The sequence below is a fragment of the Knufia obscura genome (genome assembly GCF_036327395.1).
Source record: "Knufia obscura strain CCFEE 5817 isolate CBS 148926 chromosome Unknown scaffold_6, whole genome shotgun sequence".
NCBI lineage: Eukaryota > Fungi > Ascomycota > Eurotiomycetes > Chaetothyriales > Trichomeriaceae > Knufia > Knufia obscura.
In genome coordinates this window covers 809,686-835,772 of record NW_027042692.1, presented here as the reverse complement: position 1 = coordinate 835,772, position 26,087 = coordinate 809,686, and the positions used below count along the sequence as shown (strand labels likewise).

At 51.2% G+C, this 26,087-nt stretch overlaps 11 protein-coding genes across 11 annotated transcripts; 5 read left to right on the top strand and 6 right to left on the bottom strand.

Moving 5' to 3' along the window:
* Positions 1–1,602: 1,602 nt before the first annotated feature.
* On the bottom strand, positions 1,603–4,585 carry PEP3 (tethering complex subunit; the record flags this gene model as incomplete). The annotated part of the gene is made up of 2 exons (XM_064874223.1): positions 1,603–4,325; positions 4,372–4,585. 2 exons carry the CDS (start codon positions 4,583–4,585, stop codon positions 1,603–1,605), a joined length of 2,937 nt encoding a protein of 978 aa, XP_064729945.1.
* A 258-nt stretch (positions 4,586–4,843) lies between these two features.
* PMZ80_005805 (uncharacterized protein) lies at positions 4,844–8,348 on the bottom strand (the record flags this gene model as incomplete). The annotated part of the gene is made up of 2 exons (XM_064874222.1): positions 4,844–8,290; positions 8,343–8,348. The coding sequence occupies 2 exons, from the start codon at positions 8,346–8,348 to the stop codon at positions 4,844–4,846; spliced, it is 3,453 nt and encodes a 1,150-aa protein (XP_064729944.1).
* A 386-nt stretch (positions 8,349–8,734) lies between these two features.
* Positions 8,735–11,146, top strand: PMZ80_005804 (uncharacterized protein; the record flags this gene model as incomplete). Its single annotated transcript, XM_064874221.1, has 1 exon — positions 8,735–11,146. The coding sequence occupies one exon, from the start codon at positions 8,735–8,737 to the stop codon at positions 11,144–11,146; it is 2,412 nt and encodes an 803-aa protein (XP_064729943.1).
* Positions 11,147–11,460: 314 nt separating this feature from the next.
* PMZ80_005803 (uncharacterized protein) lies at positions 11,461–14,519 on the top strand (the record flags this gene model as incomplete). The annotated part of the gene is made up of 2 exons (XM_064874220.1): positions 11,461–11,618; positions 11,726–14,519. The coding sequence occupies 2 exons, from the start codon at positions 11,461–11,463 to the stop codon at positions 14,517–14,519; spliced, it is 2,952 nt and encodes a 983-aa protein (XP_064729942.1).
* A 521-nt stretch (positions 14,520–15,040) lies between these two features.
* Positions 15,041–16,285, bottom strand: PMZ80_005802 (uncharacterized protein; the record flags this gene model as incomplete). Its single annotated transcript, XM_064874219.1, has 1 exon — positions 15,041–16,285. The coding sequence occupies one exon, from the start codon at positions 16,283–16,285 to the stop codon at positions 15,041–15,043; it is 1,245 nt and encodes a 414-aa protein (XP_064729941.1).
* Positions 16,286–17,713: 1,428 nt separating this feature from the next.
* Positions 17,714–18,783, bottom strand: PMZ80_005801 (uncharacterized protein; the record flags this gene model as incomplete). The annotated part of the gene is made up of 2 exons (XM_064874218.1): positions 17,714–18,139; positions 18,190–18,783. 2 exons carry the CDS (start codon positions 18,781–18,783, stop codon positions 17,714–17,716), a joined length of 1,020 nt encoding a protein of 339 aa, XP_064729940.1.
* Positions 18,784–19,114: 331 nt separating this feature from the next.
* Positions 19,115–19,831, bottom strand: PMZ80_005800 (uncharacterized protein; the record flags this gene model as incomplete). Its single annotated transcript, XM_064874217.1, has 1 exon — positions 19,115–19,831. One exon carries the CDS (start codon positions 19,829–19,831, stop codon positions 19,115–19,117), a length of 717 nt encoding a protein of 238 aa, XP_064729939.1.
* A 263-nt stretch (positions 19,832–20,094) lies between these two features.
* Positions 20,095–20,653, top strand: RPL25 (60S ribosomal protein L25; the record flags this gene model as incomplete). Its single annotated transcript, XM_064874216.1, has 2 exons — positions 20,095–20,122; positions 20,211–20,653. The coding sequence occupies 2 exons, from the start codon at positions 20,095–20,097 to the stop codon at positions 20,651–20,653; spliced, it is 471 nt and encodes a 156-aa protein (XP_064729938.1).
* Positions 20,654–21,365: 712 nt separating this feature from the next.
* On the bottom strand, positions 21,366–21,839 carry BUD31 (Component of the SF3b subcomplex of the U2 snRNP; the record flags this gene model as incomplete). Its single annotated transcript, XM_064874215.1, has 1 exon — positions 21,366–21,839. One exon carries the CDS (start codon positions 21,837–21,839, stop codon positions 21,366–21,368), a length of 474 nt encoding a protein of 157 aa, XP_064729937.1.
* Positions 21,840–22,931: 1,092 nt separating this feature from the next.
* Positions 22,932–23,795, top strand: PMZ80_005797 (uncharacterized protein; the record flags this gene model as incomplete). Its single annotated transcript, XM_064874214.1, has 1 exon — positions 22,932–23,795. The coding sequence occupies one exon, from the start codon at positions 22,932–22,934 to the stop codon at positions 23,793–23,795; it is 864 nt and encodes a 287-aa protein (XP_064729936.1).
* An 815-nt stretch (positions 23,796–24,610) lies between these two features.
* On the top strand, positions 24,611–25,381 carry PMZ80_005796 (uncharacterized protein; the record flags this gene model as incomplete). The annotated part of the gene is made up of 1 exon (XM_064874213.1): positions 24,611–25,381. The coding sequence occupies one exon, from the start codon at positions 24,611–24,613 to the stop codon at positions 25,379–25,381; it is 771 nt and encodes a 256-aa protein (XP_064729935.1).
* Positions 25,382–26,087: the final 706 nt, after the last annotated feature.

Genomic DNA, 26,087 nt, shown 5'->3' with positions numbered 1-26,087 from the left:
GTATTGATGACAGAGGTGGTAAGGCATTCCCAAGACTAAGAGTACAACCCAGCAGGACGGTATGACTAGCATGAAGGAAATGATCAAGCGGTGGGACTGAAGACTGCTTGATATGTGACTCAACGGTCGATGGCATTATGGTAGGCGCGTTAGACGCTGGCGAATGTCGGCTTGTGCTGCCAGTCAGGTTCGATGTCACTTGCTTGGAGAGCACCCACAACTTCCCCCAGCATACAGCAAAATTTGCAAATCCCGCCAGGAAGGTAGAAACGTAAAGAATGCAGACCAAGAAACCCATTTGTCCAAAAGCCTAGTTCAACCATTGTGAAGGCTCGCACAGTACTCCAATTACAACCTGCCACAAGTTCACGAGGTCCGTCTGTCGTATCCTCCATCTTCTGACACTCTAGACTCATTTAAAGAACAGACACCATGCCTACGATAAACGACCTGCCAAACGAAATCCTCGAACAGATTCTCGACCTCGTCGATTCCAACTCGTCGGCTTCATCTGCCATTGATGGAACGCGATCACCTTCGAATCATACTGGAAGCTAAACAAGGAGAACCTGCTTGAAGAGGCATCGAAGGATAGGAAGCGCAAGGCTTGGATCGACGAGCCTGACTCCGTTGTGAGGATGTTGGGAGGGTCGATCATGGCGGTGAAAACCCGGTAGCAGTAGGACGGAAGAGTGTGGCACCACATTCGAGATCTTCGACGCCGGTTTCTATGAATGAGAAGTGGTCAACAAGATGTGGTGGGAGAGCGGCTTTCGGATCTGGCGTGAGAGACGCCTCCTTCCACACCACTTCCGTGCCCACTACGAGCATATGCTCGCCCGCCCACTAAGCAGCACCGTCAAATCGTTGCCATCGAGTCCCTGGATCGGACCTACTCCCCAGGGCCCCACAATCTCGGTCCCTTTCTTCCTGGACCCTTCCCACCGCGTAACCGCCCTTTCCGCCCACGAGCACCTCCGTACCCGGTCTCAGACTCATACCAATGAAGCCCATAAGCACAATCCCCCAGATATGCGACGGGATCACTCACACATAACCAACTTACCACAGCCATATATTAGCATCACACCCTCCTCTTCTAGCCAAGCTGTAAAGCGGACGCCTCCGAACCATCCCTGTTTCCAGTAGGTCCTCACTAACACCTCCCAGGCCCCTGATCCATACACATATTAACGAGCGTAGAACACAGACCTCACGATGCCAAACATAACCGACCTTCCTCACAATGTCCTCGAGAACATTTTGAAACATACTTCACATAACAATGAGACCAACGATAATAACAACACCGAGGCCCTTCTGACAATTGCCTCAGTAAGCAGTCGATAGTGTCGTGCTGCTTTTGAGGTCTAGCACCAAGGTCAAAGTCAAACACTTTCGGACAGGGATAGTGATGGCATGTACACCCTGTGGAGGCAGGCGATGTGGCGGTTATGGTTGGCTAGACATCGATAAGTCAATTAATTCAATTGGAAGTGGTGTGCAGAAACCGCAATTGGAACATAGGTATATTCAAGCAGCTTCGCGCTCCTCCCCAGCAGTGCTCTCGTACCTACGGTACCTCTCGTTTTGTTTTGCCCCCTAAATGACCCACTCCCCCCTATCCTCCCCCTCCCTAACAAACGGCTCATCAACCCCCCTAATCCCCAAATCCCCACACAAAACACACTGCTCCCCCACAATCCCATCCAACTCCCTAATCCACTTCTGCCGCTGCACGCCCACACCCATCCCCGCACTAACCTTGCCCTGCAAATCCTTGATATTCTTCCTCCTCACCGCATTACTGCTCTCCAGCACGCGCTTCCCCAAACAATCCGAGTGAAACGCATGTTGACACGGGAACACGAAGAACTGTCGGCTGAGGACAGGTAGCGTACATATCCAGCATCGTTCACCAGGCTCCACGATCGCGTACCGGGAATCGAGCGCTGAGATCTCTTCGCGGATGGCCTTTGCGGTGGTTTCGCTGGCGTCCATCTCTGATTTGAGACTGTCGATGTGGCGAGAGTAGGATTCGAGAGCTGAGCAGATTTCTTCCTTGAAGTCGTCGATCACGACGAAGTCAGGGAAGAACTGGATAAGGTCTTCGATTTTGAGGAGGTCAGAGGAGGATGGTGAGCGTTTTAGGAACTCGATTGCGGATTTTATGGATGTGCCTTGTTGTTTTATTTTGCGCTCGGCGATCATGAGCCAGAGGTGTTTGCGCGGTTGTCTGTTGGTGGGTGTTGGTTCGACGCGGTCTGCGACAAGGGCGGCGAGGTCGATGTCGTTGTTTTCGAGGGCTAGGGAGACGGCGGAGAGTGGTTGGTTGAGGATTACGCTGTAGATGTGGATTGCGGATTGGATTCTGTGGTGTTGGGTGCATAGCCTTAGGGCGAAGTCCGCGTCGAAGAGGGGTGGAGTTGGTTGGGATTCGAGATACGCTAACAGTGTGGTTTCTGAGGTGCCTGATTGTGTTGCGAGGAAGGAGATAAGGGTGTTATGCACTGATGCTGGGACATCAGGATAATTGTTGACTATGAAATTCAGGTAGCGTATTGCCTGATTGTCCTTGAGAGGTGTATTGTTGGTAAGTGCTGTTTCGTTGTAGCTCAGCAGGGCTGGTATCATCTTTTGTGGTTCGATATTGCTCCGTCTTGTAAGGATTTCGACAAGACCAACTGGAGCGTGTGTCATGAGCACGTTGCTGTAACGATAGAATGTCTCCGGATTCGATTGCTTATTGAGGACATTGAGGGCGTCGTTCCACTTCTCTCGCTGAATCCAATATGATAACACATATTCGTAGTCGGTGATTGTGTTCGCGAAGTAGAGGAGCTCTTCTTCCCTATCGTGCGAGGAGACCACTTCGTAGACTGTTTTGGCGTCCAAGTCTGACTTTTGCCTCGTGACAAAGTCCTGATACTCTCGACGAATCTTCTCGAGCTCATCTTTTGCGCCTCTTGTGTCTGTGTTATCCATCAGCTCCGCATTAGTAGCAACCATGTCGTCCAGCGAATTCAGCTTCGCCATGTAGATCTGTATCAGCCACGTCGATATCATGACTCTTTGCATGATCGAAGACTTTTTGTACGCGCTCATCTTTGTCAGTAAATACCTTCTCAGAGCATCGTCTTGACCTGAATCTATCAAGCTCAAGCAAACTTCCTCGAAAGCCTTGCTGCTCCTTCCCCAGACAGATGCTGCTTCGGTCCACTGGCCTTTGCTCGACAAATGATCACCTGAAGCCATTGCCACGGAGTCCCTCTGCAAGGAGCCTTTAGCATACTTCAAAGCACCGTCGTAGTCTTGCAGCTGGAGCATGATTTTCCAAACATCTCGATCCTCCTCTGTTGCCACAACCTCGAAGATCTCTGAAGAAGTAAACAACCAGAACGTGTTCTTCTTCGGATCTGAAACAAGCCCTAAAGCGGTCTGCCCAGGCTCAAGCACGGTCTGATTGTACACAACTTGTCCCGTTAGCCGGTTGACAGCTACTATCCGGCCCTCAGCCAGCGCAACGGCATGCCACTGAGTCAGAGTCATCAAGTGAATGGGATCCTGAATCAGCTTCTTGCCACCCCTTGCCGACATGGTCTCGGGAAAGATCAATCTTGGATGGAGCTTCGCATCTTTGAAGATCTTGTTGCCCAGACTTTGCACGGCAGGATCTGTGCTCAATACTCCAGTCAAGATACCTTGGCTGCTCAGCCAACCAAATGGTCTCGCCCAGTTCTCATCTTGCACCGCATCAGCTGGCAGATCTGGCGCAACAGCCAAACATGACGGTGCACTCGCGGAAGCGTCCTTCGCAGCATGTGAGACTGGCTCCTCCTTCTGAAACAGCTCAGCAAATATGCTCGCTGACCCTTCCCTGCCCCTTCCACCGACCTTGCCGACGATATGGTATACCTTATTATGGCTACTGACCAGTACCCTGCGCATGTCATTCTTCCCGGGTATAGTGTCAACCCAGAGTCCAGTAACAGCTGCACCCTCGGGCACCCTCCACACCTGCGTCACATATCGTTCTTCACGTCTGTAGAACTCGGTGCTAGGTTCAATATATGCCTCCCAGACACCTCCATCCGCTGCACCAACCAGAATCTCTCGTGTGGACGCTGTAGGCTGTGACGAGTTCCATGCTACACATTCGATGCTGACATTTTTGAAACGGGCAAGTGATTTCGGCTGCTTGGACTGGGAATGGAGGTAGAAATTCTCGCCGAGTGTAGTGTTAACAATCAGGTGGGACGCCGTCGGGTCGAGGAACATGCGCCGGATCAGGCCGATCTTCGACGCGGGCTGTGGGAGGTCGACATCTACAATTGTTTAGCTTAGCACGATCCTGCATCCATATAGACTGACCGTCAATGTCAGAGGGGTTCTCGAGGTCAATTCTCAATATCCTGTTCGTAGCAAGGGCAAGAATAAGGACGTTGTTGGCTACTTGGCCAGCCACGAAGTCCGATGCGATATTGAAGTTGAGCTGGACGCGCTCTACATTGAAGATTGGTAGAGCATCAGCTGCGTTGGTGGCAGCTTGTGATGCCAGTATATCATTGTCTGTGTTGAGCGCCATGGCGCGTCAGGTAAAAGAGCTTTCAACCCATCATGCCTCTTGATTGAGGCATATCAATTACAGGATGGCAGGCGCGATGCTGTGGGTGGAGGATGGGGAAGGTGCGTCACCGTCCGATGATCTGCCGTAAAATGCCTGGGCTAGGCAGCACTATTTCCCCCAAGGAGGAGGAAGAGAACAATAGCTCGATTCATTCGATCCCTTGAGGGAGGTACAGATAAGGAGTATCATTAGTCTATGCTATTTACTGCTTGCTTTTCATAGAACATACCCACCACAGCCCAGGTTCCTCCAGTGCCTGATAGGCCGGGTATCTTCAAGTTCAATGACCCACCAAAGAATCTTTTTGGCTCTGTCGACTTCTCCACCAAGCTCATGTGCCCTAGCAAGCGCGAACCATGCCTCTGAATTATCCCACCCCGTGCCTAGCTTAGTCAGAGTGCTCAGCAAGCCATAGGCACGATCGCGAGCAGCGATGCGGTTCAAGTTTTCCGGTGTCTTCTTAAGATCTTCACTTGATGCCGCTTGTGTCGAGAAGGGGTCTTGCAGATGCTCCTGGGAGGGCGTGGCCGAGCCAAGCAGATCCTCTTCCTTTGATTGCTTCGATCCTGGTCGGACACCGAATGAACGGCCATCGTCGACTTTCTTCGCCAGGTCGATCCTCTTCTCGTAGTAGTCAAGGAGAATATTACTGAGCCCAACAATTCCAGAAGGGTGGTCAGGGTAGTACATGAGGCAGTGCTCATACTGTTCGATGACTTCTCGAAGGTTTTCGCCTGTAGTGGGAGTGCCTTCTTCGTCTCTTCGCTGAGCGATAGCATGCAAGAGCTCGGCTCGTGAGCAATAAACATCCGCCCATACTTCGTCCGAGCTCTTGCCTCCTCCACCCCAGCCTGCGTCGGCTAACGCGCGGGCAGAGGGGTCAGTAGTTGATACTATTGTTTCGATACGTGTCGCTGCTTTTGATGCTTCCTCTATAGCTTCTCCGCAATCCTCAAACATGTGCGACCGCCGATAGAGTGTTGCTACCGTCAGCCACATTTTGTTAAGCACTATCAAAGCATGTTTTTGAGCCAAAGCTTTTGGAAACCTCGGTATGGGCGAGGTACTGCTCGTGTATGGATGTACTGTTGGCAAGCGCACATCTTGTTCCGGTGGCTGGTCATGATGACCAAGCGGAGGTGGCGCTTCCTTGTGAGATGTCACGTTGTGAGGCACTTCCCCGAGTGGCTGCTTGGCTTCACCACGAGAGTCGTGCTGAGCGCTAGTCGGTGAAGCATGGTCCACTGCATTGGTCGTGCTAGTAGACATCATCTGGCCATCAGTCGAAGTCACAGGGCTCTGTTGCAAGCTTCGAGGATCGTCTGCAACGCCTTGAGAGGTCGCAGGCTTTGCGCTCTTCGAAACGCGCTTCGCTGAGGAATTGTGATCGTGATGCCTGTGAATTAAGTGATGATGCTTCTTGGAGGGTGACTTCCCACTCTCATCGGTTACTTGTATGGTTGGTGCTTGGCTCGCTTGTGTCGTTGGCCTAGTGTCCTTCTGGGAATAGGCCGCAGATGCAAGACTAGCTGTGGTAGCCGACGGTGCAATGGATGGCGTCGGCTTTCTTCTTGAGAATATACTCCCTCTCATGCTCTTGACTCCTGCCGAATTCTTGGGTGGTATCAGAGTCTGCTCCACTGGTGGCTTGACCTCGCCGATCTCGAATCGCTTGAAAAGTGAAGAATAAAGACTAAGCAGCTCGCCACTGTGGTTCAGAGCAGCTTCTGGCCCATCAATCAGCTCGACTAGAGCTAGATACGAAATCTGCAAGTCGACGATTCTTTGTAAATCATCGCATTCCATATCTGCAGCAGCAGGAGCCAACACCTTCTCTGAATGCTTGCCGACAGAGCCGTTTCGGGAACTGTTTGGGCTTTGCTGATCTGTCGCAAGTATCGATTCCAGCGTAGCAGCACTACTTTGTAATGCTGTGTCAAAATCTTGTTGACTGCTGAGGAGTAGTGTCATCAAGTGCCAGAATGCGCACCGATCAGGATTGCTTGTTGCGTTATCGGTGGACGTTTCTACTTGCGGTAGACGCTGAAGCCCAACCTTCGTCCAACGCAGGGCTTGCTGAATGTCCCTCGTCTCCGCACACAGAAGTGCCAAAGCATATAGTGTAGGCACCTGTGGTTGAGATAAGCTTGCGGCTTTTTGTAGTGCGGTAAGTGCTTCAGCTTGAAGCTCGTTCCTGGTTTCCGTGAATGGCGAACACTTCGCCCAGTTGGCCTTTGCGATACCTATAGCACGATACGTAGTCTGAAGGACGCTGTCAGACGGTGGCTGTTGGTGGGTGCCATTGACTGGCTGGTCAGGCTCAGCATGTCCGTTCGGTATGGACGCTTCTTCCTCGGGCATAATTTCGTCCAGCCAATCCTCCAACTTGGTTGCTAGATCAAAAGCCTTTTGAGCCTCTTGCTGTCTGCCAAACGAACACAACCCCTCGACGCCTTCAGACACAGTAAGCAACATCACTTCGTCGGCTTCCGAATTTGTCTCTCCGGCCTTTGCAGCTCTTGCTCGGGCACGATCGTTCAATTCTATGTATGTGTCTAGGCATCGGTAAGCCAGTTCGAATTCGGTCAGAGCCTTGTGGACTTCGAAGAGTCTTCGCAAAATCAGAGTTGAGTGGAAAGTTTTGGTTGCGGCTCGATACAGAACATCCAGCACGTTCCTGGTGAGGGCATTTCGCCCGCCCTCTCCAAGATCACTCTCTTGCCAGCCGCCCCCGCACAGTAGCTGCCAGTTGCGAATGACTTGCTCGATCCAGTGCTCTACTGGAGCGTTTGATTCGGTGGCTTTAGGAAACTTTCGATCTCGCAAAAGGGCAGTCTCGTAGGCAGCTTCGACCGCTCGAAGGTCTGCCGCAGACCGCGCTCGTCCAACTGACATGGATGGCGGCCGCGCTAAGCTCTCGGAAAGGATGTGATAATAGGCTTTCCATGTAGTGCTGCGGGTTACATGTGATTTGGGATTACCATAAGTCCCAGACGCAGCTTCTGGACTTCTAGCGACCAACGATGACCATAGACGCAGCGCTTTGAGCTTCTCGTCTGTTGACACAGAACTTGTCTCAAGCATGCCATACTCAGCCAGTATTTGCTCGGCCCAGTAGGACAACTGTGGTGTTGACTTGACCACATCGACATTGAGCTCGACCCAAGCAGCAGCGGCTTTGTAAACTGCTAATGCTTGAGTATCCTCTCCGCGCTGAGCGTTGGATTTCCCTTGGATGAATATGGCTCTCAGAAGGCATATTTTTGTCCATGTAGATGTGCTTTTTTGGCCGTATCGATCGAACAGAGGGACGACTTCCGATATTGGTATCGAGTCCGTCGAGGCTGATGCTGCACCTGTCCAGGCTGCCCAAGCAAGACACGTCTGCCCCTGAAAGACCTCTTCCTCTCCTGTATTGTTCGCAATGCTAACAGTTTGTCGCAGTCTTTCGACGGGCGATCGGTCCGAGTTGGTGACTGTCTGAGACCGTGATGAGGCATGACTCGCGACGAAGTGTTCGGCAGTAGCAGTGTCGATGAGGGTCGTCTGGTTCGAGGCATGCTTGGTCACCTTCCGGATCAGCTCCGGCAGCTCGGCCCAAGAGCCCTTAACTCTGGCAGCATCTAACAGGCCGATGTAGCGTTTTCCCTTATCCTCGTGGCCCTGTCACAGTCAGGTCTTCTGCCGTAGCTTCGTCTGGAGTGTTTGCGCATACCGACATCTTTCTCGTATTCGAGGAAATCGCGACGTACGCAGTGGCATTATGTGTACGTCGCTATGGCTGGCAAATCGAGCATGCTAGGGGAAACTATGAGCTGAGCAGTTCCGGTCGCTCTTGACGTGACTGCAAGTGTTTGTAGCAACGGCATCAACCTGAATAATATTACATACCCTTCAGATACTACCGTCGACAGGGACCGACATCATAGCTTACAGCCTGAGGCACCAAGCTGGAGGACTAACTGAATCTGATCTAGCTCGGTTCTGGTAGAGCAGTTCGAGAAATTTTGAAGACGCCTCGTCGAGCAATGCGCTGTATGAACCGCAATGTACTCTAAATGTAGGTCCGGACGGCCTCACTAGCGACCTCAGCTCGGAAGCAACGGCATGTCCAGCTTTAATGCGCTGCGAGCTATCGCAACTCGACTTACCTCGACTCCAGCCTACGAGCTTCCACACCAGGTTGGCTACTTGGCAACCTCGCTAGCAAGTTGTGGTGACACACTTAGAAACACTTCTCCGAACAACGATCAGTCCCTATTACTGCACAAGCTCAAAACCCGAGTGTCAACGTTACTCCAGGACCGAACACCTGAGGGTAGATTTTCAGGCATTGTCATCGCCAAAGCACTGGTTGAGACCGGCGGCACCACATTTCTGGCAGACTCGGCCAGCTGGGTCCGAAGTCTGATTTCATGTCTCGGGAAGCCTGATACTCCGGAGGCGAAAAGGCTTTGTGTCGTAACAATATCTCGCATCTATCTTCTAACAGTAGGCGACCAAGCACTAGTCCGTGAGATCACGACCCCGACCTTGCCAGCCTTCATTTCTGCAAGCCTCGGAGTCATCAAACCTTCCACAACTCAAGCTGATGGAAATCCTGTCCGAGTTCTCAGTCCGCTACTAGGAGTCGTCCTGCGCAGTTGGCACCTTCTCCTCGAGCACTTTGCGTCTACAGTTCGACCTAATGCGGGCTCAATCAAATCCATCTGCCTCAGCTTGATTAGTGACGTTACTTGCCCGGATGAAGTGTACTCTGCGGCACAGGATGTTCTTGCAAGGTTACACTTCTGTGCTCCGAAGAACACCATCCCCACGGACTGGGCTCAGACTTGTTCCCAGGCGATAGAGGCAGCACACGATACCGCAGATCTCGTTTTCAGAGCTATTGTTGAAGATTGGTCGCCTGCTATAGCACGTACTTCGAAGGTTACTAAGAAGCAGAAAGCATCAAGCACACCGGCGACCTCCAGCCCTGATGTTCTCGGCCTTGCTGCGTGGTCTGGGGAATCTGATGGTTGCTCAACCCTTGCACGGCAGGTAGACGTTCTACGACATGTCTTAAGCAGCCAACATGCGCAGGAGGTCAATTCGCCGCTAGGCGCGGTTCTCGACCTGACAGCTAGACTTACAGCAGTTACTCCGCCAACACCAAAATTTTCTTTGCGAATCAACAACGAGGTTACCCGAGACGAGCGTGAAGAGCTGTGGCTCAACCTGCCGCGTATACATATTGCAGTGCTCCATCTATTTCAAGCACTGGTCGAGGCCTTTCAATCAGCTCTTTTCCCTGTCTGTCATACAATAAGCACACAACTATGGGAGATGTTTGAAGCCGAGGCTGACAATGCCGCAATCAGGCGCGCGAGTTACGAACTTGTTGATTCTCTGCTCCCGCATCGATTGTTGCCTCTCACTAAGTCAGACTCTGCCAACTTCAGGCGATTGGTTCAGCAATGTTGCAATGATTTACTAGTATCAAGAGGCCACACGGACGGTCTGTCATCACTCCAGAACAATTCTGCGACGAAGAAGCAAGGCTCTGCCATGCCTTCAAGCACTCGCGACTTGTACGACTCTGCATACCGACTATTGCCTGCAATATTGACGTACGCACCGTTACACAAGCTTGCGGGCTATAGTAGTGTCCGAACGCAGATCGACCAGACAGCAATACTGCTGAACCACCATGAAGCTATTCTTGCAAGCGTTCTGCATCCTTCTCGACCTCGATCAGATCCAAAAAGTGGCAGAACCGCGCCTCCTGGACCGAGTCTCATGCCTTTCCTTGCTAGGTCTGCAGAGAGTGTAGAGGACGAGACTCACAAGCTAGCTTTCGACGCTTTGTTACGGCCAAGGATGCCAGTAGTTCGCTCAAGCACAGAGGGCGAATTTGCAGAACAGGACGAACACGAGGCGGCGGACGAGGACGAAGGGGAAGAGACATATGAGGATGGCCATGGCGATGCCATGCAGCTCGAGTTGAATGGCTATATGAATGGCTCGACTGCAGAAGCCACACAAGAGCCACACATGGAAGAGGCGACTTCAAGCAAAGAGGCACTGCAGGACTTTGCAAGTACCCAAAAGCGTGACTTCACCACACTGTTGGAGCAGAGTACTGATGCACAGTTGGCGGCATCTGCTTCCAACGACCTACCAGCTTCAATGGCTACTGGCCCGGCAGGCACGAACTACGAATCTGTACCGAAGCGACCTCGGCTAGATGACGACTCCGCGCAAGAAGAGGCCCTAATTGTGATAGCCGAAGATCAGGGTCAGCACTTTCCAAGCGATCGGCCACCAGCAACGGCAGCAGCAGACACAATCGAGCCATATTCCACTCCAGCAGAGAACACGTCTACGACTGTGCCGCTCCAGGCACCGGTAACGGTCGATGCTGTCAAGGGCAAAGCCAATGCAGGCTACGACAGTGATGATTCCTCGGATTCTGAGGTGCCGCCTATTGATGCGACGCTAGTAGGAATGTCAGATAGTGAGGACGAAGATGGCGAATAGCGTCGTCGGTGCTCGACTAAACCACATCACGGAAGCTTCGCACACAGCATGTAGCACGTTGAGCATGACCCAGACGATCCCGGTGTTTCCAAACAGGAGCAAACAGATAACGATTCAAGGCCGTCAGGCAATTAATAGTCATGTGATCTCGTACTTCTTTGCTTTGGCTTGGCGTATAACGCGTGGTCCGCTCAACAACGCGACTTTCGTCCTTTTTCTCCTTCTGCCGGCATATGTGGGCAGTCTTTCCTTCCTCCTTTAAAGATCTTCCCCACATAAGCTCTTCTTGGTGGAAACAAGCTTGAAAACAGAAGATGGCTCAGGGCAGAAAGCGCAAGGCGGAGACCGTAGACTTGACAGCCGACAGCGACACCGAAAATACCCCTAATCGTAAGCTCCAGAAGCAATCGGCGTCCTCCGCATATGCGACTCCGCCATCGAGCAGCCAACCACTCCGGAATTCTCAAGGAAGGTATGTTATTACGATTGCTACTCCCCAGAGTCCACTGCGCCGTTGTTGTCAACACTGTAGTACCGTATCGTCGTCGTTCGTGTCGTCCATGCTAACTCCTGTAGCAGAGCTCCAAGCTTCAACAACTCCCAATCCTATGGTTCGTTCTCATCAAGTCAGACGCCTTCGCAAGCTGAGCGAGATGCATGGCTGGCTATTCCTGCATCCAGTGCAGCTCAACCCCAGCTCAGCCCCAATGAGTGGTCATTGACCCAACAGAGATCAGTTGAAGACGACATCTCTCGAAGCATTGACCTGACTCAAGATGACGACGATGAGGATGCTTACGAGAATCGACAGCTTTACGGTATCCTCAATACCAGCATTGTTGGTATCCGTTATTATGACGGCTCCGCGACCATTGGGGAGTACGTCATGGTGCGTAGGGAGCCCGGTAATCCGTATGATCGAAACGCGATTAGGATCGATAATGTGCGAAGGCAACAAATCGGTCATATCGGGCGCGATATGGCAGCAAAACTAGCACCATTTATGGACTCTGGCGACCTCCTGGTGGAGGGGGCCCTGACCGGCGTGAAAGGGGATTTCAAGTGTCCAATAGGTTTGAAGCTGTTTGGCACAGCTAGCAATCCAGAAAAGTGGGCCCTCAGGTCGAGAATGATCGAGGTGAAATTACCAGTTCAAGAGCTGAATAAGGCTGAGTCTGCCCGGCAACGGAAGCAGAAAGAGCTTGAGAAGCAGCAAGCAGCTCGGGAGAAGGCGGCCTCCAAGATGCGCAAACAGGGCAATGTTGTGTACGACAATGTTGGTCCAAGCAGGTACTCAAACCTGGGCAGCGATGGTGACGGCACGACCGCATCTCAGGATATCGGTACCCTCCTCAGTAACACTGCCACATTCAATCCTCGAGACGTCCAGAATGCCGTGAGCAGACTTGCCCACGGCGAGGACGATCTTGCGAAGATGAAGTTAACAGATCACCCAGAACAACTTGCCACTCAACTTCTGCCGTACCAAAGTCAAGGCTTGCGATGGATGCTGGACCAAGAGTCACCACGTTTGCCGGACAAGGAGAACAATGATAGCGTGCAATTCTGGAAGAAACACAAAGGCGGCTACCTCAATGTTGTTACCAATTTTCTGGTCCGGGGTGCACCCGAGCTCGCATCTGGAGGCATTCTCGCAGACGACATGGGGGTTGGGAAGACGATTCAGGTCATCTCGCTTATTATGGCAGATCCTAAGAAGACTGGGCAACCGACGCTGATCATTGCTCCACTATCCGTCATGAGCAATTGGAAGAACCAAGCAGAAATGCATGTCAAGAAGAAGTATGCGCCGAATGTGCTCATCTATCACGGTCAAGGTAAGCGCGGCTTGTCGCCTGAACAGTTCAAGAAGTATAATATTGTCGTTACAACATATCAAACAATGACTCTCGAGCTCTTCACCAACAACAAGGACAAACCGTGCCAGGTGCCCACCTCAAAGGGCCTATTTTCGGTTCAGTGGAGACGAGTCGTGCTAGATGAAGGTCATAATATTCGAAATCCAAAAGCAAAGATGTCTAGGGCAGCTCATACGCTTATGGCAGATTCAAGATGGGTGCTGAGTGGGACTCCGATCGTTAATAGTCTTAAGGATCTGTATTCCCATGTCAAGTTCCTACGTCTCAGTGGCGGTCTCAGCGAGTTCGAGATCTTCAACGCTAACATCATTCGACCTGTCAAGAACCAAGATTCAGCAGGTCAAATGCTACTCCGAGCGCTGATGCAGACACTCTGTCTGCGGCGAATGAAAGACATGAAGTTTGTCAACCTCAAACTACCCGATCTCACATATCACAGCAAGTCTGTCAAATTCCTGACTCATGAACAGGAGAAATACGATGCCTTTAGAGCTGAGGCGAAGGGCCTGGTCGAAGCTGCAAAAGCTCAGAAAGGCGAGAACACCATGACCCACCTCCTCGAAGTCCTTCTTCGTCTGCGACAAACATGCAACCACTGGAAGATGTGCGGCGAAGAACGAATGTCGAAGCTCATGTCCCTCATCGAGGAGAACTCAGGCAAAACAATCGACATCATAGATCCAGCCAACAAGAAAGCGTTGCAAGACCTCCTTCAGCTAAAGCTCGACAACCAAGAAGACTGCCCAATCTGCATGGAGTCCCTCACAGAACGAGATCGCAACCCCGTGATCACAGCCTGCGCCCACGCCTTCTGCAAGGACTGCATCGAACGGGTCGTCCAAACACAACAGAAGTGCCCTATGTGTCGCGCCGACCTCCCAACCACAGACCTCCTAATTCAACCCGCGGCAAACTTCGGCGAAGGCAAAGAAGAGCAGGATCTAGACATCGACCCCAACGAAAGCAGCAGCAAAATCGAAGCGATCCTTGACGTCCTCCGCGCTACAAAACCAGACACCAAAACCGTCGTCTTCAGCCAATGGACCTCCTTCCTTGACATTCTCGAACCCCACCTCCACAAACACAACCTCCACTTCACGCGTCTCGACGGCCGTCTCAGTCCTCTAGAGCGCGACGTCGCAATGGAGACCCTCCGCACAGACCCCGAGTGCAGAATCCTCCTCGCATCACTGAGCGCATGTTCAGTCGGCGTGAACCTTACAGCGGCGAGTCAGGTCATCCTTGCGGATTCCTGGTGGGCGCCTGCGGTGGAGGATCAGGCTGTTGATCGGGTGTATCGGCTGGGTCAGACGAGGGAGTGTAGGGTTGTAAGGTTCGTGATGGAGGGAAGTGTGGAGGAGGAGGTATTGGAGGTGCAGAAGACGAAGAGACAGCTTGTTAATGTTGCGTTTGGGGAGGCGGAGGCGAAGAGGAAGAGGGGGGAGGAGGCGAGACGGGAGAGGTTGGGTGAGATTGAGAGGTTGTTGAGGTGAGAGTTGTTTGTTGAAGGACTTCATGTAAATATGGGTAGGGCGATTTCGGGAGGACGCCTGTTATGAATGGGAGGTATTTTGCATGATCGCGGTTTGTGCTTGGCATCTGAGCCATGTAACATTAGAAGCGAGGAGATTGTACATTATCTTACGACGTTTAATCTGATGCGACAACGAGAATTGTATCAAGGAGTGAAAGTGATTGAATGTGTTACGTTACGATGATGCACATCTAGCTGCTTGCAACCAACGCCCAATAATATCTTTTTGCTGAAGATGTGTGGATAAAAATAATTCAGTCCGAATAGGTGAGATGTGTCAGAAGTGCTAAGTTATCCCTCTACCAAACGCCAATGCTCAATTCCAGCGGGTAATTGCTACCGACCAATAACAAATATGCTGTATCGCAAAAATGTAATTCAGAAACGCCCGACGCCTTGTCGTTATCATGTTCATCTATGTTGGTCAGCCAGTGACCACATGTACCCTACCAAACGCCAACAGATTTATATCTCAAGTTCTCACAACTCCTGAACGAACACTGGGCCAAACCCTTTACCCGCAGGCTGAGATGAAAACACGCTGTTCTTCATCACAGCAAGCGGCGCCTCAGTCAACATACTAGTCTTCTTGTCGTGAGCAAGCGCAACAAGACCATTCTCACCATCCGTATTAGCCACAAACATGACAGACTCATCCTTACTCAGACTCATCATTCGAGGCTTAAGACCACCACTGCTCACCTGCTTCTTAAAGATCAGAATGGGCGTGTCGTCGTTCTCAGCTTTCTTCTCGAGCCCGAAGTGGCTGATGCTGTCGGTCTCGTTACCTGACTGACGGTTACTGACGTAGATGGCACCGTTGCTGGCTACGACGAGTTCACCTGCGGCAGCGCTTGTGGCATTTGCAGGAGGGAAGGCTGCACCGTAGGTACTGAGCTTCTGCATGAATTTCATGTCCATTCCGGATGAAGTGCCGTAGGAGACACTGAAGAGGTGGAGCTCGTTGGTCAGCTGGCAGACGACGACGTAGTGACTCGCTTTGCCGTCCCCTTTGAGGGAGATGAAAGCGCCGTGTCTGGGACCAGCGCCAGGATCGAGCTTGATGGTCGCATTTGTGATGCCGTATGCGTCGTTTCGAGCATCGAGGATATGAATTCTATCGCCGCCAAAGTCATTGATGGCGAAGAAGTCGCCACTGTGGTCGAGGACCGCCTGGAAGGCGCGGAGGCTCGTCTGTCCTTCAGGGTTCGGTCCGTGCTCGCCTCGCAGAAGGACAGTCGAGACTAGCTCGAGACTTCCGTCGGGAGCCGATGAGTCCCAGATGTCAATGGAGCCATTGGTGTACGAGGAACCGATCAGGCGGGTCTTTGGCTTGTTGAAGGCGAGATGCACAACGCCTGTAGAGCCTTCCAAGACTCCGAGCTCTTTGGAAAGAATGCCGTTGCGAGGATCGAAGCCGAAGAGTCGGGTACCAGCTGAGTATTCGTCCACAGCATATAGCAGGTTTGGCTCCTTGAAGGCCATCCAGCTGGCTAGTTTGCCGTAGTCTGTGAAGTTGTTCTTGGTTGGGATGAAGGCGGTGCCGTTGAAGTCAACGGCCAGGATCTGACTAGGACCACTGACGATCAGCTTGTGTGCTGTTCCATTGGTCGCATTTCCGGTCGAAAAGTGATCTCCATCGCGCGGTTGGAAATGTGGTACTGATGGAACTGCTGAGGCGAGGCCGGCTGCCAGAGCCACCACGGCTGTGAAAGTTCGCATCATCTTGTGGTATGTACGTGAACACGCTATCGAATGATGTCCAGGAAGATAGGGTAAAATCGATGGTAGAAGCGTGTATTAAAGAATGGATTAATGTTTGTCCCAAGGAAGATCGCCAAGGTTCAGACATGTACTAATGCTTATGTATCTAGCCAGGAAGCAATTGAAAGAAGGGCGAATGTACCAATGAGCGCGCAAGCTAGAACTCGGTGACAATGAGCAGCCATCTGCTGTGCAAAGGATTCTTGAGATGTGGAGCACAAAGGGGTGGCTATTCCAAGTATGGCTGACTCTGGTCGTGTACTCTGTGACAAAGGCAGAGACAACGAAGATCAACGGAGCCGTCATCACGGGCTTCGCGATAATCATAGCTGGTGTTCTGGATCGCTGTTAACACTGCTCGTTTGTGATATCTTCAGATGGTCAGTCGAAGGCAACTGCTCAGCCGGTCCGTCGATCAGTCTGGGCTATATCATATATTTGTCGTCAGTCAAATGGGTGATTGACGCACAACGTGCGGAAAGAACATCACCTGGCAAATGGTGTGTTATATGCCCAGAAAAGGTCATCAGCGTATCCTCTTAGGCACATTACCATCAGAAGTTCCAAACGGCTCGAGGAAAACGGGCACTGGTTCGCTCGGTTTCAAAGATCACAACAGGCCACCCTTGTGCTGGTGTCAAATGTGCAGGCGGTTGTTGGCCATGATAACCTATCACCAGGTACGATCGAACGCCATGTCGAGGCACACGCAGTGGCTTCCCAGCAGTGCATGGCCATTTTGCGTATCATCATAGGATCCATAGCGGCAGGAAGGAGGTCGCGAAGAGTACATGAAGCACGCTATATTTATTCGTGATGATCGTCCCTATCGTGCTCAATGTTCCACCGTAAACTGGAATTGCGAACGCCAAAGGTGCCCGGACAAATCCGCCGAAATCTCTACGATTGAGCTGTCAACGCCTATAGGGAGGACCACCACAAGCATGCCCGTAGTCAAGCGTTCTGGTCGTCTACGCATTCCGGCTGAAGTAAATGTTCGCGGATCTATTCGAGCTGTTCAGCTTCATAACATTCGTACATACCACAGATCTATTAGCCAGTTCGGCTTTGTACCGGATGTTACAGCAGTATTGTGGCGTGTAGCACACCATGACAGGTAATACGGGAATGTCCGGCGCTCCTACCAGCGCTAAGACACTGTGATTCTGGCATGCAGTGCAGCAGAGCCTGCGGAAGCCTTTCGATGTCTGCACAAGAAGAATAATCAACAACGTTCGAAGCAGGAGTAGGCATTCAAGAATGGAACTTCTTGTTATTGACTGGTTCTATTTATGAGTTCACTCCGCTTTCTGTCTGCTGCCCCTGTCTGATCCTCTAATTGTCAGCTTGAATGCCTTAGATATCAGCTGCACAAAGCCATGGCATAATTCAAGTCCTCGGCGATAGCATCACACCTTCCGCATGCTGCCTCAGCTTCGCCAAGTGTTCCTCTTTCTCCTTGCCGAACCCGATCAGCTCTCTAGCCGCACTCCTGAAGCCCTTTACATCCCATTTCTGTGCCAAGCAAGCCATGTCTCTCACCTTCCTTGAAAAATCTCGTGCAGCACTAGTTGCTGAGCTCGGGAAGAAGCGCTTTCTAATATCTTCGAGATATGCATTTGTAGCAGCAAGCTCCATCAGAGTATCGACCGGTGGGGTCTTCGAAGTCATGACTCGCTTGTTGACGGCCAAGGTGGTTTCCAGCGCCGAGCCGGCTGTTCCAGGGAAACCCTTGAAGTCGGCACTTCGACATCTTAGCAACCTAAATGCTCGAAGCTGTTCGTTGAAAGTCGATGCAATGGCTATTAGCTGCATCTGCGTTTGTCGGCGGCTGATATACTGTATGTGACGTGCTTGCCATACACGAGATGTATTAAGCTGCGACAGAGTGTGGCGAGGATCGGATAATAGAATGCAGACTGAGCTTGATAGCTGGCCCAATCGATCTTATCATTGAGACGCAGGAGAATCTTCTCGGAGTATCGTACTAGACCTTGAGGAAACTCTGGTCTCATTCCATAGGTGGCATCTGAACTGCCGGCCCAAGTGACCCAACATTGTTCTCCTAGAAGCTTGATCTCGTGTAGGCGGCTTGCCCATCTCAAGGTTACATCAACGACGATGGTGTTCTCGTGATACAGCATATCGGCTGCCTCTCGATACCAGCTCTGACAAACCCGAAGCACATACGGGCAGAAGTTGGAATAATTGTCGTCCGACAGTCTGTTATCCACCATCAGGTTTCGGAAGATCTGGAGTCTGATTTCTGGGACGCCTCCTAACTTTACCATGAATTTTGATTGTGTTTGCGGAAGTTGTGGTAAATGGAATGGTCGAAGATGAGCAGATTGAATCTGCGGATCTGTTGGTTGAGACAGTCCATCGGCGAATTGGTTGAGAGTCTGTCTTTGTTCGTTGCGCCGGCGCTCGAGTAGCAGTCGATATTCTTCCTGCTTCATTGCGATTGCGATGAGGTTCGTAGACCGGTGGTTTCTACTCCTTCTGATACGAGAATGCCTAGTGGGCCTTGAATATGTCGTATTTGTGATTCCGGAGAGATAATATGCCAGTGACTACGCACAACTGTGGGTAAGACACGGTCTCGATCGGACATGTAATCTCGAACCGGCAGATCGAAATGACATCCAGCAGCCGAAATAGCGTCAAATCCTGAATGATCTCCTCGAGCTTCAGGTAAGATTTAAGCATGATCTTGCAATCAACATATTGCGACGGTAAAGTGATAAGACCCTTAACCATCAATTCAAAGTCAAGACAATGCTTGCAGCATCAATCCCAATCGTCCGCCTCATCAGTGACCTTCTGCTTGGCGCCTGTGATCCCGCGTCTGCCATTGATACCTCTTCGACTCTTCACTTCTTCCTCACCTTCATCATCTGAATCCGTGTCATGCTCATCAGCCAACATCTTCTGCCTTAACAGGCCCCATTCACACAACCTCTCTTCCAGCGCTCTCGAGACCTTTGCGTCTTTTTCTCTGCCGTCCCAACAGATACCCTCGAAGCCCACCACCTTGCCTTTCGCGATTCCCTTAGCGAAACCAATAACACAAGGCAGCACTCTGATACCAAGCTTCTCAACAACGAAAGGCGTATTCGTGACATCGACTCTTGCGAATGCAATTTCCTCCCCACTAGACTCGGTGTAGCTATGTCTCTGCGCGATGCGGTCAAGATGCTCGTCCATGATGGCACAGCGAGCGAAGTCTGAATGGCGGAAATGAACTATGGCTCTTTCATGCTCAGTCGTAAATCGTAGCGTCTCATCATCAGACCTCAGGTAGAGATACGAGTCTTGCCGTGCGGTCGTGGCAGGCATTCCAGAAGAACCATTAGTAGAAGACTTGCCTGCCTCGGCTTGTAGCTCCTTCACTCTCTGCTGATATGCGGCTGAAGACGTGTCCTCAGCCTCTGCCTCGAGCTCGGCAAGGATAGCATCAGTGTCATCATCATGATCAATGCCGTTGTTTGTCTGATCTACGGTCATAATGAGATCGTACGATGAATCGTTTTGTTTCGCACGACTTTGTGACAGAACCGAGGAGGGCAAGATGCCCACCAAGCCCGGAGCGATCTTATGAGGCGGCTCAGAAGGCACGAGGTAGAGTCTAGGTCACGTGACAAGCCCACTTTCCCGACTGCCAAGATTACGGAGAGGCCGGTCAATAATTTTGGTTACAGACGCACACACTTTGATACACCACCATCTTTCGCTCCCACGGTCAGATCAAGCCATCACACAACTTCACAATGGCCGTTCCAAAGCAGACACCCAAGGGTAAGCTATAACGCCGTCCACACAAGCGTCTCGCGCACCATGTGCGGCGCTGGAACGCTTGCGACAAAATCACTAACAAAACCTCCAGGCTCAAACCCCAAGAAACCCTCTGCAAAGGCACGAGATGCCGCCAAAGCAACCCTCAAGGGCGTACACGGCCACAAAGCCAACAAGGTCCGATTCAGCACAACCTTCCACAGACCAAAGACCCTCCAGCTCTCGCGAGCCCCACGCTACCCACGAAAGTCTGTTCCTCATGAGCCCCGTCTCGACCACCACAAGATCATCATCCACCCTCTTAACACGGAGAGTGCGATGAAGAAGATTGAGGAGAACAACACACTCGTCTTCATTGTTGATGTCAAGGCCAACAAGAGACAGATCAAGGAGGCACTCAAGAAGCTGTATGATGTCGAGACTGTCAAGATCAACACGCTGGTTCGACCGGATGGAACGAAGAAGGCGTTTGCAAGATTGACGGCTGATGTTGATGCGCTGGATATTGCTGCTACTAAGCTGAGCATTGTCTAAGTAAGACACATTACGATCGGCAATGGCGCACATCTGCCTACAACCACGAGCAGGAGCCATGGCTTGGCATGGCACGTTATGATATCCTTCGACGAGCATAGAGCAAGAGACGGTCATACGAAACATAAGCTTGGTACATGACCACAAAACGATATACTCGAGCAAAACCAAATCCGGACGGTCGGCACTTTCACAGTGCTGTACGCAGTTGGTACCTCGAAAGGGGTTTCTCATTTCTCATTGCCTGGTGTGAATTGGTTGGGTATCATATTCGTAGCTCGTAGATGCACTTGCCCATCATTTGTGTTCCTCTTCTCGATATCGAACCTCAAGTAGCCTCCTGAAAAAGCACCCTCGACTTTGCCGAAAAACAGACTTGCTGGCCACGCCGCGCGGCTTGAGGAAGCAATATGCTATTGCTCTTTGCTCCTCTCGCAAGAGCCCACATGAATGCCGACGGTGGTCATAGGAGATGCCAGTCTACATTCTGCCACATTCGCTGCCGAGTCTTCTTTTCCACTGGCGCAATGCCACAGACGCTGGCTAGCTTGGTTGATCAACAAACATGTGTCGTCGTCAGATGACCGGTTGGTAAGCTTTAGCAATCATAATACCTGCCCAATCGATATCTGCTCCTCCAGTTCCAGTAGTAGTCGGGAATCAATATGCGATGCCAGTACACATGGACACCACGATACGCTTGCGGACCACCTCAATCACTACTAGCACACCCCCTACACCCACAATTAACACACTGCACCCCACCCCCACCACCCCCATCCTCCCCCTCATCCTTCTTCCTCAACGCCCCCTTCGGCACCCGACAAACACAACTCCCCCCAAAATTCGTCTCCTTAGTCTGCACACACCTCAAACAACACAACTTCTCATACCCCTGCTTCTTCCACTTCGCTATCAGGTTTGCATCCGCATACCCGTTCTTCAGCAGATACTCGTACAGTTGTTTCGAGATGGCCTCGCGCGTGTAGTACAGGTCGTAGACGTAGCGGCTGCGGGCGTGAGATATCTGGAAGATGGGCCAGAGGGTCTCGTGTTTCTTTTTGCCGTCTGTGCTGGCGTTTTGGGCGTCGCGCATTTTGTTGCTGTAGGAGAGGAGGGTGTCTTCTATGTCGTCGAAGCCGGCGGGGGGTGGCTTTTTGCCTTTGGCGGAGCGGATGGGGGGCATGGCTGTGGTGTGTAGGAGGTTGTTGAGCGCGCTGGCTCTGATGGGTTTATGTGTGACGCAGAACGGCACGAAAGGTATGCGACTACAGACTTCTAGTGCTTTGCCTGTGATTCGAAGATTCGAGGTTTCGGAGATGGGCAATTGCGTCCGTGGAATGTACTGGGTTTCGTTAGAGGATTCCGAGACTGGACGAAGTTTAGTGCTTTTGGGTAGAGTTGAGCGGTGATATGGTTGAGGTATGTTATGTGATTTCTTTCTAAGGACATGGCAGGACCGCATGCAAAAAGTGACGGCAGGCACCGTGACGACGAAGAAAGTGTTGATGCCTGGCGGAATCCACTACATAAACTTCTGCCTGAGACGTCCGCCGCCACACAATTTCGCGATCCCGCAGACCGCATATTTTCAAGCTTTCACACGAAAAAAAAGCAAAAAACAATCAACAGCAGGGATTCGCTGGTCGTCACCGACCCAACTACTAATCTGTCGGCGCCTGGCTTGAGTACGGGTGATCGAACGGGAACCCCTATTTTCCAGACCCTATGGTCGATTGCGAAGGAAATATTCTGATATTCGATCTAGATATGTCCGTTTTGTGTGTCTCTCTGACCGCAGAATCTGCAACCAGGACACCTTGACTTTCAGTACTTCCTGCGGAAACAGAACATTCTTTTGCGCAAAAGCTGAAAAGCTGAACAGCCCAAAAAGGATTTTCAACGACCCGTCTCAACGCTCACCTGTTCTGGTGGCTGATCCGGTGCATGCTTTACTGCCTGAGATATCTGCTGCTACACTATTTTGCCACCGCGTTTGGGCATGACCGCGATCTTTCAAGCTATCGCACGAACAAACATCAAAGCAGACCCACAGCAGAGAGTCCATCCCCGTCACCGATGATACATTCGAGGACCGCATTGTGACCTAAGTAATGGTTGTTCCGTGGGAATACCTCGAAAGCATACGACCTGAATAGGTCCCGGTTTTCTTGCTTGGTCGCATCGCGACGCAACTACGCCTTCTTCTGACCCTGATCCGAAAGGGACCTCTTCTGACCTATATACCTCTAGCACGCCAGATCAGCTGTCGCCCCAGATGCCAACCTCTTTCCCTCTTACGCTGCCCTACTATATGCCTGTTGGAAGACTTCCTGCCCCACTGCCATCTATTGCAGAGATCACCTTGTCAAAGCAAGTGCTCTCAGCAGAGCGTGGCGAGCGTTATGTCGTACGTATCGGAGAACATTATGTCGCCAAGTACGGACACGATATAGATCTCATTGAAGGCGAAAATCTGCTCTTCATCAGGGAGTCGTGCAACATTGACGTACCAGAAGTATATGCGATTTTCTGCGACGAGAAGACAAATGTCAAGTATATTATCATGGGATATGTTGCAGGTGAAAACCTGATGTCACAGTGGGAGGATCTGAATGATTTGACGAAGGAAAACATCGCAGCGAAATTGCGTGCTCATCTCGACGAGCTTCGTCGCATTCCGTCGCAGGGCTACTACGGCAGGCTGGGACGACGAGCCTACTTTGACCAGATCTTCATGACACTTGAAGATGACGAGTTCGATCGTATATGTGGACCATTTGAGACGCAGAGCCAATTCATTGACGCCATCGTGGAAAGATATCTTCCTACCCACTTCCCACAAAGGGGCGAATACCTTCGCCGAGTTCTGCCAACGGTCCTTGTCGGACATCCTGCTGTTTTCACCCATAACGACCTTCAGCGTAAGAACATTATCGTGAGGAACGACGGTACTCCGTGCATCATCGATTGGGAGTATGCTGCATTCTATCCCAAATACTATGAGTACTACTCAGCGATGATCGCATTCGGTTACTTTCAAGACGATTGGCATGTGTGGATTGGAAAAATACTTCACGAATATGTGACTGAGTTGGGTTGGCTCGACACTATCCGTCGGGAATTATTCTATGGCGCTTAGGTGAGTGGGATCAGTGACACTTGAGAAAGTATCTGTCCTCGTTCCTTTCGTGAGAACGAATCAGCTCCGAGGTCTTGTGCTCGTCGGCCGATTACTGCTCATGCTGAATCACTACTAGAACGTACTAACCGATCACTACTTACAACTACTAACGCAATGGTCATTGAAATTGCTAGCCATACCCTATACCTATGGTGAACACCCTTATCCTCGCTCTATGCCTCCGTCCTGTGGTTGAGTAGTCACTTCACTGACTCTCTGAGTAAAGGTGACATATAATGTACTAATACCGCAGGGGTTCTGATAGACAGAGCTGTCATACTGTTTCACCAGATGCCAAAATTCATATATGTTTTGTGCAAGGCCGCCAGGCATCAGCGTAAGGACATCGATATCTCAGCCAAAATACTTAGCACGCCAAACAGACACCTCTAAAACAGTATGGAAAGGTGGAGACCAGTGCTCTAGGTAGGTTCGACCGAAGGAGGACCTCTGTTTCTGTTGCACTGTAATCGATTGCAAAAGGCATTTGTCTCCTTCCTTTGATATTGCTTGTCCCAAGCCCCACTGATCACAGGAGCCTTGGCCGGCACACCTTGACGCATAATACATCCTGCCGAAATATCGATGTGGGCAAAGTTTGGCAAATTTGTACGGCAAGGCGCATTATCTAGGCATAGCCCGGACGAGCTATTGAACATATCCTAGCTTGGGAAGACAGTCGGGCATTGCATCGGCGCCGCCTGGTTCGAGTCGTTACATCGATTCGCTGGAACATTTCACCAGCTTACCATTCCAATTGCACGCCTGCCAGGATGGACCAGAATACCGGAAAGCGACCAGCCACACATGACTTTCTCAAAGACGGAAGCATAGTGGTTTGCCACTCCCCACACGAGATCACTTCAGCAGCCACGAACGGCCCAACCATCGTCTGCTTCCATGGCTCTGGGAAATATGCCGCAGGACCGTGGGCTCCGCTACTTGATATACTTGGCAAGAAGTGGAGCTGGATTATGTTCGATCGTGGCCCTTCTACTGTATCCGTTGCAGAACATGTTCAGTTACTTCAGGAGTATCTCCGCTCAACGCCAATTTCAGCACCATACATTCTGCTTGCCCACTCGTACGGCGGTACCTTTGCGAAGCAGTACCTATATGAGCACCCCCAAGATGTGGCAGGAATCGTGCTAGTGGAAACAGGCAAAAGCCAGGAGCCCGCCAACATGGCTGGACGTCAACCATGGAATGGAGGTAAGGAGTGGTTGGGCTCAAAGCCACTCGTAGTCATCCGTGGTGACTCATTGAAAGAGAAGCGGCGGGCGCTTGACGAGCTGGAACATACGACAGTTGCCCAGACTAACACTGTGTCACCATCGATGACGCTTGCCCAGAGGCAGATGTTGGCAGAAGCCGAGAAGCAGGATAAAATTCTGGAAAAGGCACAACTGCAGCTCTCGAAACAGCATAGGTACGTCCACCTGCCGGACTGTGGGCATCATGTCGTTCGAGATCGACCTGATGCAGTGCTAAAGGAAGTCCAGTGGGTCATAGACAACTTGCAGATGAAGGACAGCAGCCGATAACCATTGCAAGAGATGCGCGTAGCAGTAGGAGAGTCATGTCTTGGCTGAGTGAATGGAGAGCCTGACAACTACATCGATGCAGGTCTTGGTCATAGAGCAGATACGGCTCCCAAGGAAGGTATCGCACACACCGAGGAAGCTACGAGCACTATTGGTACGGTCGGAAGTCAAGACGACGTTGACAGCATTATCAGCTGTGCTTGTGGTACGCAGGATCCTAATGGTCATTTTGTCTAATGCGGTAAATGCAAGATGTGGCAATATAACAGCTGTTTGGTCTGCCGGAGGGCGAGGCTGAAGGCAATCACCTATGCCACGAATGGTAACAGAAGGCTGTGTTTCAAGTGAGGCATAGGTCAGGCGATCATAAGCTTGGAGCAAAAAACGCTTTGCTCCCATTCGACAAGGTTCAAACAAGAAGCAGCCTTATGAGAAGGGATTTCGAAGCTGCTCATAAAGCAGAGGGGTGAAGCCGCGATAGACTGTGTCATATCGTTCTAGAACTGGAGAAGCACTAGCAATCATGTCACCACCGATGGGTACTCCTTTGTTCCGTTCATTATCGCCATTAGCGCATCATACTAATGCTCTTTTCGAAAACTTGATTGGCTTTAGACTTGTAAGCTCGCCAGTGAGTCTACGGTTGCGCGTGACATTGTCTTATCTTTATGCTTACCCGTACTGCACGGAGTTCTCAAGAAGGCGA